This window comes from Eschscholzia californica, unplaced genomic scaffold, assembly GCF_041429995.1.
Source record: "Eschscholzia californica isolate CP2 unplaced genomic scaffold, dmEscCali1.0.p SCAF_4, whole genome shotgun sequence".
NCBI lineage: Eukaryota > Viridiplantae > Streptophyta > Magnoliopsida > Ranunculales > Papaveraceae > Eschscholzia > Eschscholzia californica.
In genome coordinates, this window is record NW_028238461.1 from 11,338,401 (window position 1) to 11,358,671 (window position 20,271).

The window sequence follows — 20,271 nt, forward strand, 5'->3', positions numbered from 1 at the left end:
TTTTGGCCCAATTTCCCAACAAAAAATTGTCTTTTTATCAGTTAGTTACGTGGTTCTTTCCTTTTGACCAATCACCCACGATCTGAATATTATTGGACAGTAGGTTGTGTTTTGGCATGAAGTTCAAAGGACGGATACTAGGTCGAGAGTTTCCAAGATAAAGGTGTAGAATTTGGGGTGTATATTTATTTATTTTTATTTTTTTGCCAAGGGTGTATATTTATGTGAATGCCCTAAATCAATTGATTGGATCAATTAGTGTCCCACCTTTGATTGATTATATATAAGGACTCTTTTTTTTTTGTTGAAAGATATATAAGGACTCCTTAGTATAAAATAATTGATCAGAAGTACCAAACTATTCATAAGCAAATATAGTCATGAGTCTATCATCACTTCTTTTGGAGTTAAAATGGTTCAAGGTAGTCCAACAAGAGCTATTGGTGCATCCCTTCTCTTTTGCTCTTGCTCTCATCTTCTCTCTTCTCATTTTAATTAAGCTCCTCCATGGAGCTTCCCTAAAAAAAGTCAATCTACCACCTTCTCCACCCAAATTTCCCATAGTCGGAAACCTGCATCAACTAGGTACACTAGTTCACCGATCTCTCCGAGATTTATCTCAGAAGCATGGACCTCTCATGCTCTTGCACTTGGGCCAGGTTCCAGCTTTGATAGTTTCGTCCCCAGAGATAGCTACTGAGATAACCAAGAACCAAGACCTTGTCTTTTCGAATAGGCCTGCTACTACAGCTTCTAAAACCTTCTTTTATGGATGCACCGACGTTGGTTTCGCTCCATATGGTGAATATTGGAGGCAAGTTCGAAAGATTTGTGTTCTTGAGCTCTTAAGCCTTAAGAGAGTGGAGTCTTTCAAGTTTGTTAGAGTAGAAGAAGTGGCCCTTGTGATTCAGAAGATAACTCGTTCGTCTTTGAAGAAAGAAAAAGTTAATTTAAGTGAAATACTGCTAACTCTTTCTAATAGCATAGTATCTAGGTGTGCTTTTGGTGCCAAGTATGAAGGAGCTCATGAGAACAGATTTGGTGAATTGTCAAGGGAGGTGATGGTGTTGATGGGGGCTTTTAGTTTTAAAGACTACTTCCCATCATTAGGATGGATAGATGTTCTTACAGGATTAACTACGAAGCTCAAGAAAACCTTCCAAGAACTCGATACCTTTTTCGACAAAGTAATTGACGAACATCTCCTTCATAAATCATCAGAAGAGGTTCAAATTAATGATCAAGAAGAAGTAGACAAAAAGGATTTGATAGACATTCTTCTTGATGTTCAGAAAACGAACTCGAATCTCACACGAGATAACATCAAAGCAATAATATTGGTAAGCTATAATTTTCTTTCAGTAATCCATCCCTTATTAACATATTCTTCCGTTCTATAAATTTCTTTTGTCGTTTGAAACATCAATTATCAGGACATGTTCGTTGGTGGAAGTGATACGACTTCAACAGTACTAGAATGGTCAATGGCAGAGCTCATAAAGAACCCAAAAATGATGAAAAAAACACAAGAAGAAGTAAGGAGAGTTGTTGGAAAGAAATCAAAAGTAGAAGAGGAAGACATTAAGAAAATGGACTACTTGAAATGTATTGTTAAAGAGAGCTTAAGACTACATGCTCCTCTACCAATCTTAGTTCCAAGAGAGTCCACGGAGAGCACAAAGATAAAAGGTTACGATATTCCTTCAAACACAAGAGTCTACATCAATGCATGGGCAATTCAAAGGGATCCCAAAGTATGGGAATATGCAGAAGAATTTCGTCCGGAAAGATTTATTGAGAACCCAATCGATTTTAAAGGCCAAGAGTTTCAATTGATTCCCTTTGGATCAGGACGGAGAGGGTGCCCGGGGATATCGTTTGGTATTGCTGTTGTGGAGCTTACTCTTGCAAACCTCTTGCACTCATTCAATTGGGAACTGCCTGCTGGTGAAAACTATGACGATTTAGACATGTGCGAAGCCTTTGGTCTTAGTGTCAATAAGAAAAACCCTCTCTATGTAATTCCAACCTTTCACTCTGCTTGATGAACTGTTTTGAAATCACATTTGGTGCACACACTTTCTATGTGCATTCTAACGGCACAAATTCTTAGTCTGTATGTTTCTTTTCCATAATAATGAGCTTTTAGCTCAATCGTTGTATTTTTCTGAACTATGTATATTTCGTGTAATTTAAACTGATGCTTTCACTTTGGCAAAATGTAACGTCCCACTTTTTGGGTATATCAAATTGGGTGGAAATAACCAAACTTTATGGTAGTTTTGTTTGCACTAAATACCGGTCGATTTTTAAGAATCCTAATCCTCTTCACTTTTGACTAAAATCATATAGAAAAGAGAAACTGGGTGCAGGCCGTATCGGCGCCAACAGACTCCCGGCGTGAATAGTAATTTCGGTGGGTGCCTTTAGACGGTCCCTAATAGTATATTGTTTTGTCATTTTTCTTTTGTTTTGTCATTTCCTTTCACATTGTATGTACCAAACCGTTAGGTAATCTTGTCTCTTTTAGAGGTGATAGATTTGTAAGATGCACTCGTCCTTTTCTTATCTTTATGGTATGCACCAAATTGTTAGGTACAGTTGGATAGACAACCGACAATGGTACATGTACTACCAAGGCTACTGTCCGCCGCTCAGGGGTAATATCGTTATTTCACAGATAAAAACGACAATTTATCCCTTGTCCTATTAGGCGTGTAAGACAGACGCTCCGGTAGGCGGCCTAGTAGTCCAAGTGGACATGCATTACTCACTTTCGATAGATAATGGGATATTTTTATCAGACAATTAAACTGTCACTAGGGTGGATTTTGTATCGGTATGTAGTAAAAAAATATTAAGATTACAGAGTGTGAGAGTTTGACACCCCATTTACCCCTAAGGGAAGACAATGCCTCCCATTATTATCGCTTGGGAGATGCTACAGTTACTCAGAAGATTACTTAGAGGATGACATGTTGATTCACTTTCACTAAAAGACATAGTGTCTTTAAAGTTTAATTACGATCTCGACCGTTCTTTTACCCAGATGAGTCAGCATGTCATTCTCTAAGTAAGAAATTTAGCATTCCCTTATCATTTTATCCGTGACAAGATTGTTGAGAAGATACCAAACTTGCTTGACTCTCTTGAAATAATCCCACTTCGTTCGGGAGAACATCACGGTTATGTATACATGTGTAAGCTCAAACTTAATAAGTGTCGAGATTTTCTGGGTGAACTTGTAGCGCCTTCGCAAAAATAATATCTTGTATATGTTGGATTTCGATTTGGGTCTCAAAAGCATTAACAATATAAATAACTTCCAAAGTCTAGGCATGCCTTGTATATTATAAAAGAAATTCATCCTAATCTAATTACATGAAACAAAAAAACAATGGCTCTATCAGTACTTGTACATCTGCAATGGTTCAAAGAGCAGCAAGAATTGTTCTTCCACATCTTCTTCCTCTCCTTTGTTCTCATCTTCTCTGTGTCGTGCTTGTTTAAGCTTCATAGGTCTAGGTCAAAGAAATTCAACTTTCCACCTTCTCCAACAAAGATTCCGATCATCGGAAATCTTCATCAGTTAGGTTCACTAGCTCACCGATCTTTCCGAGATCTCTCTCAGAAGTATGGACCATTGATGTTGCTACATTTAGGCCAGATTCCAACTCTTGTAGTTTCATCCTCAGATATGGCTTTAGAAATCACCAAAAATCAGGATCTTGTCTTTGCAAATAGGCCTTTTACAACTGCAGCTAAAGCCTTTTCTTATGGATGCATTGACATAGCTTTCGCCCCTTACGGCGAGTATTGGAGGCAAGTAAGAAAGATATGTGTTCTTGAACTCTTGAGTATCAAGAGAGTTCAATCTTTTAGGTTTGTAAGAGAAGAAGAAGTTGATATCATGATCCAAAAGATTGCTTACTCAAGTTCTATGAGAGAGTCAATAAACTTAAGTGAGATATTGCTTACTCTCTCAAACAACATAGTCTCTAGGTGTACTCTTGGTGCCAAGTATGAAGGAAATAATGAATACAGGTTTGGTCAATTGTCTAGGGAGATGATGGGTTTGATGGGAGCTTTTAGTTTTGGGGATTACTTCCCATTATTTGGATGGCTTGATGTTCTTACTGGATTAAGTGGAAAGCTTAAGAGGGTTTCACATGAACTAGATATCTTCTTGGATCAAGTCATTGATCAACATCTCCTTCCAAAATTATCACAAGAAGATAATGACCAGGAAGTGCTAGACAAGAAGGACTTAATAGATCTAATGCTCATTGCTCAGAAGGATAACACCAATCTCACCCGGAATAATTTCAAAGCAATAATAGTTGTAAGATCTTTCTCTTCTCCCTTTCTCTCTCTCATTTTCGACCCATCTCGAGTAACTACTTCGAAATCGACCCATCTTGAGGAACTACTTAGAAATCGACCCATCTTGAGGAACTACTTAGAAAAGAGTTGCCCAAGATTAGCTATTAGGGAGATGTGAGATAATGCTAATACTCGTACATAATTTTTTTTTTTTCTCATCTATAGGACATGTTTGTTGGAGGAAGTGAGACGTCGGCAACAACCATAGAGTGGGCAATGGCGGAGCTCTTGAAGAATCCCACAGTGATGAAGAAAGCTCAACATGAAGTAAGAAAAGTTGTCGAAAAGAAATCAAAAGTGGAAGAAGAAGACCTTAAACATATGAACTACTTAAAATGTATTGTCAAAGAGACCTTAAGGTTACATTCACCTATACCAACTTTGATTCCAAGAGAGTCCTCTAAGAGTACTAAAATACATAATTACGACATCCCTCCTAATACAGTTGTCTATATAAATGCTTGGGCGATTCAAAGGGATCCTAAATTATGGAAAAATGCAGAAGAATTCAATCCCGATAGGTTTATTAACAACGAGGTAGATTTTAAGGGCCAAGACTATGAGTTCATTCCTTTTGGATCTGGTCGGAGGGGTTGCCCTGGGATATCGTTCGGTATAGTACTTGTGGAGTTTGTTCTTGCAAACCTCTTGTATTGGTTCGACTGGCAACTAATTGGTGGTGCAATTGGGGAAGATTTAGATATGACTGAAGCTTTTGGTCTGACTGCTAATAAGAAAAACCCCATTCAGGTTATTCCCACTATGTATCATTAGTGTTTCATCTTTTAAACCCACTACAATAAATTTGGTTAATACCAAAACTATTTCTCTCTTTTAGTGATATTGAAATGATTCATTATGTTTCTGGGATAGCAACATACTGACCTTCTCAAGAAAAGCATTAGATTTTGCATAAAGTTTAAAAGTAGAATCCTTATTTTTTTTGGAGTGTCCACCAACCACAGAGGTATATACCGAATGAGAACAATAATGCCTCATATAAGAGAACGAGTGAGTAGTCATTTCAGACTCTTCCAACATCTTGTGCATCCTTCATACACTAAATTCGAATAACAATTTTTTTAGAAGATGAAACAATATCATTGATTAATCAAAAATAATAAAAGGCAATAGCATAAGCCTAGATGGCTAACCGTCCATTACACCGGACATGAGAGATGATAAAAACAGTTACATGACGCTTATAGCCTAGATAAAACATCCGAATTCCTGATGTATTGTCTAAAATGGGTCGATTTGCTCCATTCTTGATTGGCTGCCAAGTACTGAATTAGGCTCTTTACTTGAATGGTGATATTATTCCGGGTAGCTTCCTTATCATTGTCCTTCTCCATAACTCTGATGTTATGCTCAAACCATGTGGCCCATATGATTGTCGTTGGGGTACAAATGTACAAAGGTGAACAAAGGACTTCCTATCTATAACCTTCTTTGGTTTCCATTCTACCAAGAATTAGGAGATTGATTGCGTACAACTGTTGATATGATGAGAGGGGTTTAAAGTATCCCAAATCTTAGAGTGAAGGGGCAATTAAGGAACATGTGATCCGATAATTCACAATAGAACTTACACAAAGACCATATGTTTGGAGATGTGAAGCCTCTTCTAATGATATATTTACATTCTTAGTTTATTGCATAGAACATATATAACAAGGTCTGCAACCCGCTAACCCTCTTTCGAGGTCTCAGTGCAAAATTTTGGACCCATTTAGCAGGGACCCATCATAAGCAGGGCTGATCTCTAGAGGAAGGGCTTATGTTAAGGCGGTCATCAATGTTAGTGGTATCCATGTGTATTTCGGGAATTAGAAAGAGAGAGTTGGAGACGCGGTGGGATTAGAATTTCAGTGGCTACATAAACCGAAACCATAGGGGATATATTATTCATTCTCGCGAATCCCTTGTGTAACTTGTTTTTCTATCATAGTGAAAATCGTTGCGCCCGTTGTTCGCCGTGGAGTAGGTTTCGTGAACTGAACCATGTAAATCTCTTTGAGCTTTGTGTGATTGTTTACTTTTCGATTAATTTTCCTGGTTACTTGATTTCGTCACAACAATATATAGTTCAATGGGGAAAAAACACAACTTCCAAGATTTGAACCTATAGCATCTTTGATCGTGAAGGAAATACACAAAGGTTGAGCTAAGAGCTCATTATTTGGGTACGGAAACATAAGTGTATGGGACATGATTGTAAAACAGTTTATCAAGCAAACTGAAAGGTGGACGGAATTACATAGAGAGGGTTTTTCTTATTGACAGTAAGACCAAAAGCTTCAGTCATGTCCACATCCTCGTAGTTTTCACCAGAAGGCAATTCCCAGTTGAACGAGTACAAGAGGTTGGCAAGAGCAAGCTCCGCAACAGAAAGACCGAATGATATTCCTGCGCATCCCCTCCGTCCTGACCCAAAGGGAATGAATTGAAACTCTTGCCCTTTAAAATCAATTGGGTTCTCAATAAATCTTTCGGGACGAAATTCTTCTGCATATTCCCATACATTGGGATCCCTTTGAATTGCCCATACATTGACGTAGACTCTTATGTTTGAAGGAATATCATAACCTTTTATCTTTGTACTCTTAGTGGACTCTCTTGGAACCAAGGTTGGTGCAGGAGCATGTAATCTTAAGCTCTCCTTGACAATACATTTCAGGTAGTCCATTTTGTTAATGTCCTCCTCTTCTACTTTTGGTTTCTTTCCAACAATTCTCCTTATTTCTTCTTGTGCTTTTTTCATCACTTTGGGGTTCTTTATGAGCTCTGCCATTGCCCATTCCATTACTGTTGAAGTCGTATCACTTCCACCGACGAACATGTCCTGTTAATTAATCATGTTTCAAACGACAAAATAAGATAGTAAAGACGTAGCTCGATTTATAGAATGGGAGGATACTTTGATGGGAAATGCTAAAATCACAAAAAAAAAAATTGACAAAGGAGTTACCCAGCTGATGTGGTGGTTGTGGTTTGAAAGTTTGACTAAATCTAGACCGTTGAGAGATGAATATAACAACCGCCACATCAGCTGGGTAACTTCTTTTGTCAAAATATTTTGTGATTCTAGCACTTCCCTATTTTGATTAGTGATTTTACTCAAAGAAAACTATAGCATACCAGTATGATTGCTTTGATGTTATCCCGTGTGAGATTCGAGTTTGTTTTTTGAACATCAAGAAGAATGTCTATCAAGTCCTTTTTGTCTACTTCTTCTTGGTCATTAATTTGAATCTCTTGTGATGATTTATGGAGATGTTCATCAATTACTTTGTCGAAAAAGGTATCGAGTTCTTGGGAGGTTTTTTTGAGCTTCCTAGTTAATCCAGTAAGAACATCTATCCATCCTAATGATGGGAAGTAGTCTTCAAAACTAAAAGCCCCCAACAGCCCCATCACCTCCCTAGACAATTCACCAAATCTGTTCTCATGAGCTCCTTCATACTTGGCACCAAAAGCACACCTAGTTACTATGCTATTAGAAAGAGTTAGGAGTATTTCACTTAGATTAACTTTTTCTTTCTTCATGGATGAGCGAGTAAGCTTGTGAATCACAGAAGAAACTTCTTCTACTCTAACAAACTTGAAAGACTCAACTCTCTTAAGGCTTAAGAGCTCAAGAACGCAAATTTTTCGAACTTGCCTCCAGTATTCACCATAAGGCGTGAAAGCAACGTCGGTGCATCCATAAAGGAGCGCTTTAGAAGCTCTAGCAGCAGGCCTATTAGAAAAGACAAGGTCTTGGTTCTTGGTTATCTCGGCCGCCATCTCTGGGGACGAAACTATCAAAGTTCGAACCTGGCCCAAGTGCAAGAGCATGAGAGGTCCATGCTTCTGAGACAAATCTCGAAGAGACCGGTGAACCAGTATACCTAGCTGATGCAGGTTTCCGACGATTGGGAACTTGGGTGGGGAAGGTGGGGGATTGAGTTTTGTAAGGGAAGCCCCATGGAGATGCTTAATCAAAATGAGAAGAAAGAAGATGGGAGCAAGAGCAACAGAGACTGGGTGCAATAATAGTTTTTGTTGGACTACCTTCAACCAGTTTAGGTCTAAAATAAGTGATGATAAACTCATGATTGTTATTTTCTGAAGTTTAGTAGTACTTCTGATATATATTATATATAAGTCTTTCCAGTAACACTACCCCAACCGCTCATTTGAAACGACCCTTAAACCGCCCAAGATTGAAACTCTTGTTTCTCTTTCCTCTCACGTCACATGAGTGGAGAGAGAAACAAGAGCGGTTTAAGTGGCGGTTCAAATGGGCGGTTTGAGTAGAGTTTTTTAACTCCTTAGGAAAATGATTAGAAAAATGATGGAGAACAAGAAAATCTAGACATACTCTAGACATACATCTTACGTGGCTTGCCGTGATTCGTTGTCTAGTGAATTAGAATCATCAATCACATGAATCATGGCAAGCCACATAGGATGTATGTCTAGATTTTCTTCTTCTCTATCATTTCTCTTTCTGATAGATAATCTAGTTTCCTTGTTTAGGTAGGAGAAACTAGGAACATAAACCTAATTTTACTCTATAAATAAGAGATGGATTGTAGGAATTTATTCATTCGATTACATTTGATTAGAATTGTTATCATTGTACTGGGTTTGTGACGTTGTCCGGAACAAAGTGAGATTATTCCAAGAGAGTCAAGCAACTTTCATATGTTTTCAACAATTTTCTCACAGAGAAAGCTATAATAATTGGAAGAATCATAAGTGACATAACAACTCCTCCCACTAAATACAATTATTACTGGTCAAAGTGGTTTAGGCATTTGTCTTCACTTAGTGCTAAATGGGGTATATTCTATAATCTTAATATTTTCTTTTACTGCAAAATTATTACAAAATGCACCCATGACAATTTAATTATGTGATACAAGTGTTCAGTTATCTATGCAATGCGATTAATGCATGTCAATTTGGACCACTACGTCGCCTACCACACTTCCTGTCCTACCTGGATAATAGGACAAGGGGAAAACGTCATTTTACATCTGCGAAATAACCGTATTACTCCTTGTTCAATACGAGGCTACGTGGTGGACAGTAGCGTTGGCAGTACAAGTACCATTGTCGGTTGTCTATCCAACTGTACTCGATTACTATACATGAAGATAAGAAGAGGACGAGGGCATCTTACAAATCTATCACCTCTAAAACAGACAAGATTACTTAACTTTATTTGTCTATCCAAGTGAGAGGTAAATAATGTTGCTCACTCATTCGCAAAAAATTTATGTCATTGTTAGAGCATCGGGGCATTGGAGTCATTTTATACGAGGAGTTTCTTCTATATTCTGATCATGGAACTTTAAAGTATATTAACGGACACAAACTTCATATTAGACATGTCAAGTGGGTTGGATTTCTGCAATCATTCACTCTTCATATCCGACACAAATTAGAGAAACAAAATCAAGTGGCAGATGCGTTGAGTCGAAGGCATGCCTTGATTTCTATTATGGAAGTCAAGACACTTGGATTTAATTTTTTAAATAATCATACAAAGATGATCCGTACTTTGGCTTGATTTGTGAAGAATGCTTGAAGGGTCCGCATAACCATTTTTTACTCCAAAAGTTTATCTTTTGAGAAAACAATCAGTTGTGTTTATTCATCAAGGTTCCTTGAGAGACCACCATTTCTAAATCTCATGGCGGGGGGTTAGCTAGTTATTTTGAGAGAGACAAGACTTATGCTATTATTCAAGAGAAATTTTTACTAGCAAGGATAAAAAGAGATGTAAGCCAACGTCCTGAAAGGTGTAAAACTAGTTGCATTGCAAAGACTCACTCACAAAATACTGGAATGTATACTCCTTCACCTATCCCAACAACACCCTGGGAGCATGAGAGTATTGACTTTGTTTTGGGGCTGCCTAGAACTCAAAGTAACAAAGATTCTGTGATGGTTATTGTTGATCGATTTTCTACAATGGCGCATTTTGTACTGAAATAAGATGTTGGACGCCTCTCACTTTACTTTCAAGAGATTCTGAAACTCCACGGGACTCCAAGGACTATCACTTTGGATCGAAATGTTAAGTTTGTAAGTCATTTTTGGCGAACGCTATGGCGTAAAATGGGGATCATCACTTCGTACAATCCTCAAACAAATGGTCGAGTGGAAGTATATAATCGAAGCTTGGAAAATTTATTAAGAAGTTTCATTGGGAGCAATATCCGACAATGGGATCTCATATTGCCACAAGATGAGTTTGCTTCCAATCGATCTACTAGTCAAACTACATGGAAGTAGTCCATTGAGAGTGTATGGGAAAAATCCGCTTAGTCCCGTAGACCTGGCTTCCCGTCCTCCTACTCAACAATTGAGTAGCGATGCCGATGAGCGAGCGAAGAGTATTACAGAGTTGTATGAGTAGATTAGAGATGGAATAATAAAGAAAAAAGAGAAACATCAAGCTCGTGTTAACAAATTTCGCAAGCCTGTTCAATTCAAAGAAGGGGAGATGGTCTGTATTCATCTTCGGAAAGAGAGATTTCCTCGAGGACAACATGGAAAACTAAAGCCCTGAGCTGATGGACCATTCAAGGTACTACAACATATTGGCGAGAATGCATATAAGATATAACTACCAAAAGACTATGGAGTGTCGCCTACCTTTAATGTCACTAATATCTCTCCTTACTATGACGAACAAAATTCAAAGACAGAGCTTGAACGCAGCAAAAGCGTCTGATCCAGGAGAATCTTTAACTACTTTACTTCAAACTAAGCTCAGAATCTTTGGTCAAGTTTACATTAAAAATTGGTTAGGATTACGAAGTGAACTTTATATGGTTAGAAAGCCCAGGATGTCTCTTTTCTGATATGTCAAACAGTTCGTGAATCCTGATTTTCTAGAAGAAGTTATTCCACATTCCATACGAATAGTCAGCACAAGGTCAGCAAAGTCCTTAATGAGCATTAATGCTAATTCATGCATCTTGTTGTTTTCTACATTGTCTTTTCTAGAATGGAAGTTAGAACATATGTCCCAATTGTAAGTTGAAGTTTGTCTAGGGCATCATATTTTGGATCAAGAAAAGTTTATTTCTAGCCCCGTATCTCTTCGGAGTCTTCCTTAGAGTGGTGAGCTTATTCGACCCTGTATCTCTTCGGTTTTTCTTAGAGTGGTGACTGGTGAGTCGTTTTTTGTTCTAACTTGTGTTCCCTTCACTTAGCTCCATAAACTGGCATCAACTTTGGAGAAAGAAACAACAATAATACATGTCACTGTCCTAGCGGTTGACACATGCTTTGTACGTCACTTTTCAAATTTACAAGGAACTTTTTTTCAATGACATATATGTAATATCGTGTATAATACACTTTAAATTTGTAATCAACATTTCCATATTGTCAGAAAACTCATTTGTGGACCTGTCATTAATTTTTTTACTGTCATCGATCCCTTCCTCTTTAACTCCTAAGTTTCGGAGCGTTGGGTCAATCCCTTTTTCTCTTTTACGACTTTTTTATTATGGTATTGCTTTTCACTCGTGTTAGATCTTACTTTTATGATATGGTTTTGCTTTTAACTCAAAAAATATAAAAGAAATAACAAAAAAAAAAGGAACAAAATCTTATTTTTCAAGTGTGAAAATGACAACTTTAACCCTTGCCTATTAGCCACGTAGGACGGGTGGGGTAGTGGGCGGTCATTATAATCATTTGAGAAATGATAGAGAAGAAGAAAATCTAGACATACATCCTATGTGGCTTGCCATGATATTATATCTTACATATCTTCTAGTATCTTGAATTAGTCTTGATTGTCAAATCTTCGCCTTCTCGATCCATCTCATGTATCACGTATCTCGACATGGGTATAAGCTCAAACTTAATAAGAGCATACCCAATGCAAAACTCAAACAAATCTTTATTTGTCCTACATGTCAAGTTCCGATTGAGATTCTCACTCCTAAGTAGCGAAAATAGAGATCTTCAAATTTTTTGTGTCTCCAATGCAAAAAAACGAATCTTGTGTTTATTTACTTACGTGGCATTGTTATTCTTGTAAATAAATAATTAGTTATTTAAAAATATAGAAAACTTGATTTCTATTGGTTGAAATTCAAATATTGATGAGTTGGACAATTAGAGATATCTCAAGAGGACACTCCATTTTTAGAGTGTCCTCTTGAGATATCTCCCTTCCAGCCTTGACACGTCATCTTTGAGATCTTAGTTGAGTTTTGCATTGGAGAAATTTTTTAACAAGAAACTCTAAAAATCTTACATCATATGGCACTTCGAGCTTCTAAGATTGATGCAAAACTCAACAAAATCTCTATTCGTCCTACTTGTCGAGCTCCAATTGAGATTCTCACTCCTAGGTGGCGAAAATAGAGATCCTCAATTCTTGTATGTCTCCAATGCACAACTCTAAATGTTTCCATTTTACTTATGTGGCATGGTTATTTTTGTAAACATAATTAGTTATTTTGGAAATAGACGTATACTTGATTTCTATTGGTTGAAATTTAAATATTGATGAGTTGGACAATTAGAGATATCTCTATTCCATCCTCGACACATCATCTTTGAGATCTTAGTTGAGTTTTGCATTGGAGATGATTTTTTAAGAAAAACTCTAAATTTCTAAGATTGAGTTTTGCATTGGAGTTGCTCTAATTGAGACTTTCTGAGTGAACTTGTAAAGCCTTTGCAAACATAATATCTTGTATCTATTGGGTTTCGATTTGGGTGTCAAAAGTAGTAACGACATAAATAACTTCATCCTAATCTAATTACAGGAAACAAAAAATCAATGGCTCTATCAATACTTGTATATTTGCATTGGTTTGAAGAGCACCAAGAATTTCTCTTGCACATCTTCTCCCTCTCATTTTTCCTCATTTTCGCTGTGTTGTGTTTGTTTAAACTTCATGGGTCTAGGTCAAAGAAATTAACTTTCCACCTTCTCCAACAAAGATTCCAATCATCGGAAATCTTCATCAGTTAGGTTCATTAGCTCATTGATCTTTTCGAGATCTCTCTCAGAAGTATGGACCATTGATGTTGCTACATTTAGGCCAAACTCCAACTCTTGTAGTTGTTGGAATCGGGGCCAATTTCCGATTTCAAATACTCAAACTCATAAACGAAGCATGCCATTGCGTTTGTCTCGTCGGGCTCTTAAGTTTAGAACCAAGAATCACTCGAATCCGATTCCAGATGAATGAGATTGTTAGTGTAATAGTATGTAATGTAGGGGTTGGTTGGCTAGTGTTCCTGTTTGTAAGGACCTCTCTGTAATTACTTGTCTTCTTCCTTACATTATAAATAGAATGGCTGCCCTACTTGAGGCAAGCTCAATTTCACTCATTAACATGGTATCAGAGCCGCCTCTCTGATTCTCTTGGGTCTTGTGTCTTTCATCTTCTTCCTCCTCTTCGCCTGCTATCTCCTTCTTCTTCTTTTTCTCTCTAATGGCTGACTCTACCTTTCAAATCTCCTCTCCCGATGGTACCTCCTCCTTTCCTACCTCCTCCACCTCTGTTTCAACTCTTCCTACTCTCACTAATATTGCCAATCTTGTATCCATTAGATTGGATAATACCAACTACTTACTCTGGAAGAGTCAGCTCTTACCCATTTTACATTCTCAAGACCTCTACAAATTCGTTAATGGCTCCCATCCTCCACCACCTGAGTTTCTCTCAACCAGCTCATCTTCTTCCTCTGCTCCTGTTCCTAACCCTGATTATGCCTACTGGTACAGGGTTGATCAAATGCTACTCTCTTGGCTTAATGCCACTCTTACAGAGCCAATACTCACTCAAGTTCTTGGATTGACTTCCTCAAAAGCAGTCTGGGATTCATTAGAAAAGAGCTTCTCCTCCTTCAACTCTGCTAGACTCATGAATCTAAAACTTCAACTACAAACTTCCAAAAAGGGATCTCTCACCATCTCAGAGTTTCTCCTTCGTCTCAAAGGAATTACTGATTCATTAGCAGCTATTGGCCACCCTGTTTCAGATGATGAACTGGTTCTTATAGTCCTGTCTGGACTTGGATCTGAATATGAGGGGTTTGTCACCTCCATTACTACTCGGCTTATCCCTCCTACCTTCTCTGAACTTCACTCCCAACTTCTCACCCATGAATTTCGTCTTCAACTTCTTCATTCATCAAACCCACAACCTACTGCCCTCTACTCTCAGCATCCTCCTCCACCTGTATCGACCACCCCTTCTTACCCATCTCGTGGTCGTGGTCGAGGCTATGTCTCTCGTGGTCGTGGTCGTGGTTCTTTCTCTGAAAGAGGTAATTTTAGACAACAATCATCCTCTGTTCTTGGTAAACCACCATTAACCTGCCAGTATTGTGGTCGTATTGGGCACTCAGCTCGTCAATGTTTCCATCTCACACGACAAAATGATCTCTCTACATCATTTGCTGCTTTGGGTATTGATTCTCTCCCACCAGATCCAAATTGGTATGTGGATTCAGGTGCAACCTCACACATAGTATCTGATAATGCTTCTTTGAGCTCTCGATCTGATATTCATCCTCCTGATCAGGTTATAGTGGGTAATGGCTCCTCTGCTTCAGTCTCGGGTGTTGGTAACTATACCCTAACTCCCTCCTTTACTCTTCGAAATGCTCTTATTGTTCCCTCTTTTAAGAAAAATCTAATTTCTATTTCTCATCTTCTTAAAGACTTCAATTGTCAAGTTGTTTTTAATCGTGGTGGTTTCTATGTTCAGGATCTTCACTCCATGAAGATACTCCTCGAAGGCACGATTAGAGATGGGTTGTTTCGTGTCTCAACCACCACCAATCCTTCTTCAACCTTCTCTCTTTTTGCTAAATCAATGTCCACTGGTACTCGAGCAACACCAGATGTGTGGCACTGTCGTCTTGCTCACCTTCATCACAAGAATTTAAATTTCCTAATTTCGAATGATGTCTTACCAATGTTTACATCTAAAAAGAACAATTCTATTTGCATTGGATGTATCTCAGGCAAACATCATCGATTTCCTTTTAAGAATGTTCATCATACATCTGTTTATCCTAATGAGATTATACATAGTGATGTTTGGGGACCATCACCTGTTCTTTCTAAGTCTGGTTTTCGTTATTTTTTGCTTTTAATTGATGATTATACAAGATTCACATGGATCTATTTCATGAAAAACAAGTCTGAGGTTCCTTTTCATTTCAAAAATTTCAAGGTGTTTGTTGAAAATCAATTTCCTAAACCTATCAAAATTCTTCAATCAGATGGAGGGGGAGAGTATATCAGCCATGATTTTTCAAATTTTCTAATCACAAATGGAATCCACCACAGGAAATCTTGCCCTCACACACCCCAACAGAATGGGGTTGCTGAAAGGAAGATTCGACATATTGTCGAGACTTCTCTGTGTCTCCTTCATCACTCTTCTGTACCGAAAACATTCTGGCCAGAGGCCTTTCAAACAGCTGTCTATACTATTAATAGACTTCCCTCTAATGTTCTAGAGAACAAATCTCCCTTTGAGGTTCTGTTTAATTTGAAACCAGATTATACTTTGTTTCGAATTTTTGGCTGTCGTTGCTTTCCTCTCGTCACTCCCTATCGTTCTTCAAAACTTGATGTCAAGACCACACCATGCGTATTCTTAGGATACAGCTCCCATCATAAAGGTTATTTGTGTCTTGATGTCACCTCATCAAGGATGTACATTTCTCGCAATGTCATCTTTGATGAAACTCTGTTTCCTTTTTCGTCTTCTTCACCTGGTTCGTCTTCTTCCCCAAGCAAACGACTTTCTCCTATTATCTTACATCGGACGGTCCCCACTCCTCCTTCGTCTTCTAATCTTGACCGTCCGTTATTGCCCAATCCAGGTGCTCGTCCTTCACCCACTCCGCTAATTCCACCTGGCTTTGAGCATATTCGTCCCACTCGTCGTACTCTCTCCACTCCCACTGCTCAACGGTCATCTGACCTGTCAGTGGTCCCACCACAAACGGCTGTGTCTCCTTCTGGTCTCCACGTCCAACCACCGACCCCTAATGACGTGGTCCCTAATCAAAACGTGTCAACCACTGCTGATCCTAATCAGAGTGGTGTTCCCCACACGAACTTTCCTCTTTCTCCTTCTTCTTCAACAGACCATCCACCTTTCGATACTCAAAACCCTAATTCTGATTTGAATCAAATCGAGACCAATTCTTCTCAACCCCCTAAACCGACCACCTCTTCTTCCCATCCAATGATCACGAGAAGTCGTGATGGAACCAGAAGACCCAAAATCCTACTTACTACTAATGATTCTTCTTCAAGTTTTCTGTTGCAGGAACCTCATAACTTTGCCCAGGCTTCAAAAGTTCCACAATGGATTTCGGCTATGGAAGAGGAAATCAGTGCGTTACAGAAGAATAATACATGGACTTTGATTCCTCGAAGTCCCAATATGAACTTGGTTGATTCGAAATGGATTTATAAGATCAAACAGAGGCCAGATGGCTCTGTTCTTCGCTACAAGGCTCGGCTGGTAGCTCGTGGTTATTCGCAACAGGCTGGGATCGATTATGACGAAACGTTTAGTCCTGTGGTTCGTCCTGAGACAATACGGATCGTTCTCTCTCTAGCAGTGACTGGTAATTGGGAAATCAGGCAATTGGACGTCAAGAATGCTTTTCTCAATGGGGATTTAGAAGAAGATGTGTTCATGACTCAACCAAAGGGGTTTCTCAATCCTGAATTTCCAACTCATGTCTGCAAATTGAATAAAGCCCTATATGGCTTAAAGCAAGCTCCTCGAGCTTGGCACAAGAAATTCAGTGATTGTCTTCTCAAATTACAATTCACACAGTCGATCTCTGACTCCTCAATGTTCTATCTTCGTCGTCCAAATTCGATCATCATTCTTCTTCTCTATGTCGATGACATTTTGGTTACAGGGTCTTCATCAACTGATATCATCAAACTTATCAAACACCTCAAATTATCATTTGATATGACAGACTTGGGTGTTCTAAGTTATTTTTTGGGGATGGAGGCTTCAAGGGATAATACACAACTCCAATTGACACAGAAGAAATATATTAATGATCTTCTCCATCGTTTTGGTCTCAATTCTTCAAAACCAGTATCTACACCTGTCATTACAGGTACAAAACTATCAAAATCAGAAGGTATTCCTCTTGATGATCCTCAATCTTTTCGAAGTCTCGTTGGAGCCCTCCAATACCTGACCTTAACTCGTCCGGATATAACTTACTCTGTCAATCAAGTTTCCAAGTTTATGCATAAGCCATCTTCTACTCATCTTACTGCTGCAAAAAGAATCCTACGTTACCTAAAGGGGACAATTAACATTGGTCTCTGTTTTCGTAAAGCTTCAAGTCATCATCTTCTTGGGTATTCCGACGCCGATTGGGCAGGATCACCGGATGATCGTCGATCAACCACTGGTTCTTGTGTTTATCTAGGACCTAACATCATCATTTGGGCATCAAAGACCCAACCAACAGTGGCAAGATCTTCCACAGATGCAGAGTTTCGTGCAGTGTCCCATACTTCAGCTGAGATTAAATGGCTACAAAATTTACTTCGTGAGTTGGGAATCAAGATTACTTCAACCCCAGTGATATACTGTGACAACATCAGCACCACTTACTTGTCGGTTAATCCGGTTCTTCATTCCAAGACGAAGCATTCTGCCATTGATTTTCACTTCGTTCGTGAGCAAGTAAAAGATGGCAGCCTCAAGGTCCACTATTTACCTGGTGATTCCCAAGTAGCTGACATTTTCACTAAAGGCCTCTCCTCCACAAGATTTGCAGAGCTCCGATCCAAGCTTTCTCTTATTAATGGCGTTCGGCTTGAGGGGGGGTGTTAGTGTAATAGTATGTAATGTAGGGGTTGGTTGGCTAGTGTTCCTGTTTGTAAGGACCTCTCTGTAATTACTTGTCTTCTTCCCTACATTATAAATAGAATGGCTGCCCTACTTGAGGCAAGCTCAATTTCACTCATTAACAGAGATATCCAAGTCTGAAGTTTGGACGAAGTTTGGTTAATTAAGGGACTATATCGCAATAAAAAAAGGTTTGTTTGAGGGTCATTAGCGCAAGGAGCGCACGTTCAGATCTAACGGAGCTTGTTGCTTCCGCGCTCATCCAACGGCTCGCGCAAATCCCGTGTCGGGCATGGGGTGGGACATCTCCCGAAACTCCATCTAACGGCCACCGAGCTTCATCTGCAAGGATACTTTCCGGCATGATCTTATTGATCCAAAGGAGGGCGTTTTCCCGAGATTTTGAACGCAATCCAAAGGCCCAAATCGCAGCCAACAATGTTTTGTTTCTAAATGAGTGATCCGTCACTTTTCGTACTCAACAGATGTGTCCCTAACCCAATAGATGTGTTCCTAATGAATGTGTCTATTTGAAACTTATTTATAGGACCCAAATAAACTCCAAAATCGAATCCATTTTTTCCAGTGATTACTGTAGAAGACTATCATTTTAGAGCAGTAATCTTTCCGAATTTCTCTAAGAGAATTTACTCATGAATTCCGTTCGTTTATGGTCATTTGTAACTCTGAAGTTCATAATATTAGTCAACGTTCGTACTATTCTTCTTCAACATACCAGAGAAGGAGAACGAAGACGTTGTATTCTAGAGGCGAGACGCCATAGATCTATGGGTACACACAAGACGTAATTCGTCTTAAGTTAAGAGTGTATTGTTGGAATCGGAGCCTATTTTGGCTCGAGCCGACTCGTCAAACTCAGAAACGGAACGCGCCATTGCGTTCGTCTCGTCGAGCTCTACAATTTAGAGCCAAGAATCACTCAAATCCGATTCCGGATGAATGAGAAATTCAAGGTTAAAGTTTGAACGAAGAACGGTTGAAATAGGTACTAAATTGTCAAAGAGGACAAGTCAAGTTGAGGGGCATTTGCGCGAAAAGGACGCGCTCAAATCTGAACGGCCAGCGTTCATCGCGCGGGTTTGCGCCAGATCCGACATCTGGCGTTCACTCCGTGTTCGGGCACGCGTAAGGCTACATCTAACGGCCGAGATTCTTCTCGGGCGGGCACGCGCGAACGCATCTGACGGCCAGCGTTCCGTCCGCGTTTTCAAGCGCGATCTGATGGCCCAAGATGAACCGACCCTCTTATATTCAGTTGTAGCCCCTGGTTCCGAACAGTTGTGTTCTTTAACCCAAAAGACACTATACACCTATTCAATTCCTATATAAACCCATCAAACCCACTTCATTTTTCATAAATTCAATTCATTCTCTTCTTCTCTTCCCTTCTAACAATTAGAGGTTCTGGTTAGCCTAGAATATCTAATTAAAGAAGTATTTTCTAGAGGTTCTGGTTAGACTAGAATATCTGGAAAAGGAAGAAAGAAGTCTCGAGTGAAATTTGAATTTCAGAAGCATCTAGAAGATCATCCGCATTAGTCCAAGAGCTCATAATACTGACAAAGGTTCGTCCGCTTTCAGAATATAGAAGTACCATCTTAAAATTCTGAAAGGTTAGTCGTTGTATCCCGAAGGCATTCACCCTAACGTTTGGTACTGTTACGGGGGTGTAAAATGTCTTTAGGAAAGAGAATTTATTCTTGCCTCGACTACATTAACACCTATCTCGGTTAGTCCGAAAGAAGGAATAATCATTATTCCTTATTAGTTTATCTCTCTATAAGTTAGAGAAAGGAAACTCTGTCTAAATTAAGCCAAGACAGAGAGAAATCGACTTATCGATTAATAACCAGAGAACAACAATCTTAAGACATTTTATAGCGATTATTTCTCTGGTTATAAGATATTAATTTGGTATACTTTCTGTGTGTTTCAGAAAAGGAAATGGCACGAACAAGAACCACTCTACGAGTTA

The 20,271-nt window shown here is 38.9% G+C and overlaps 3 protein-coding genes across 4 annotated transcripts in view; 2 read left to right on the forward strand and 1 right to left on the reverse strand.

Annotated features, from left to right (window-relative positions):
* The first annotated feature begins 311 nt into the window (after positions 1 to 311).
* Positions 312 to 2,220, forward strand: LOC147542672 (cytochrome P450 71A1-like). The gene is made up of 2 exons (XM_086637218.1): positions 312 to 1,340; positions 1,434 to 2,220. Exons 1-2 carry the CDS (start codon positions 381 to 383, stop codon positions 2,043 to 2,045), a joined length of 1,572 nt encoding a protein of 523 aa, XP_086493344.1. The 5' UTR covers positions 312 to 380; the 3' UTR covers positions 2,046 to 2,220.
* Positions 2,221 to 3,302: 1,082 nt separating this feature from the next.
* Positions 3,303 to 5,204, forward strand: LOC147542673 (cytochrome P450 71A1-like). The gene is made up of 2 exons (XM_086634521.1): positions 3,303 to 4,342; positions 4,549 to 5,204. Exons 1-2 carry the CDS (start codon positions 3,398 to 3,400, stop codon positions 5,155 to 5,157), a joined length of 1,554 nt encoding a protein of 517 aa, XP_086490647.1. The 5' UTR covers positions 3,303 to 3,397; the 3' UTR covers positions 5,158 to 5,204.
* Positions 5,205 to 6,450: 1,246 nt separating this feature from the next.
* The window catches only part of LOC147542674 (cytochrome P450 71A1-like), a 35,609-nt gene continuing 21,788 nt past the window's right edge, over positions 6,451 to 20,271 (reverse strand). The window contains exons 1-2 of one of the 2 annotated variants that reach the window (XM_086634524.1): positions 7,525 to 8,489; positions 6,451 to 7,228 (exon numbers count right to left, since the gene is read on the reverse strand). In XM_086634524.1, coding sequence (XP_086490650.1) covers positions 6,614 to 7,228; positions 7,525 to 8,481 — 1,572 coding nt within the window. In that variant the 5' untranslated portion in view covers positions 8,482 to 8,489 and the 3' untranslated portion in view covers positions 6,451 to 6,613. Of the gene's footprint in view, positions 7,229 to 7,524; positions 8,490 to 20,271 lie in introns of those variants that run through there. The other variant, XM_086634523.1, reaches the window with a different exon arrangement.

What these genes read in the sequence shown, in the direction of transcription:
- LOC147542672 (XM_086637218.1), top strand. Translation starts at nt 381, where the DNA reads ATGAGTCTATCATCACTTCTTTTGGAGTTAAAATGGTTCAAGGTAGTC. An exon ending in ACATCAAAGCAATAATATTG is followed by an intron (nt 1,341 to 1,433) that starts GTAAGCTATAAT and finishes ATCAATTATCAG; the next exon opens with GACATGTTCGTTGGTGGAAG.
- LOC147542673 (XM_086634521.1), top strand. Translation starts at nt 3,398, where the DNA reads ATGGCTCTATCAGTACTTGTACATCTGCAATGGTTCAAAGAGCAGCAA. An exon ending in ATTTCAAAGCAATAATAGTT is followed by an intron (nt 4,343 to 4,548) that starts GTAAGATCTTTC and finishes TCTCATCTATAG; the next exon opens with GACATGTTTGTTGGAGGAAG.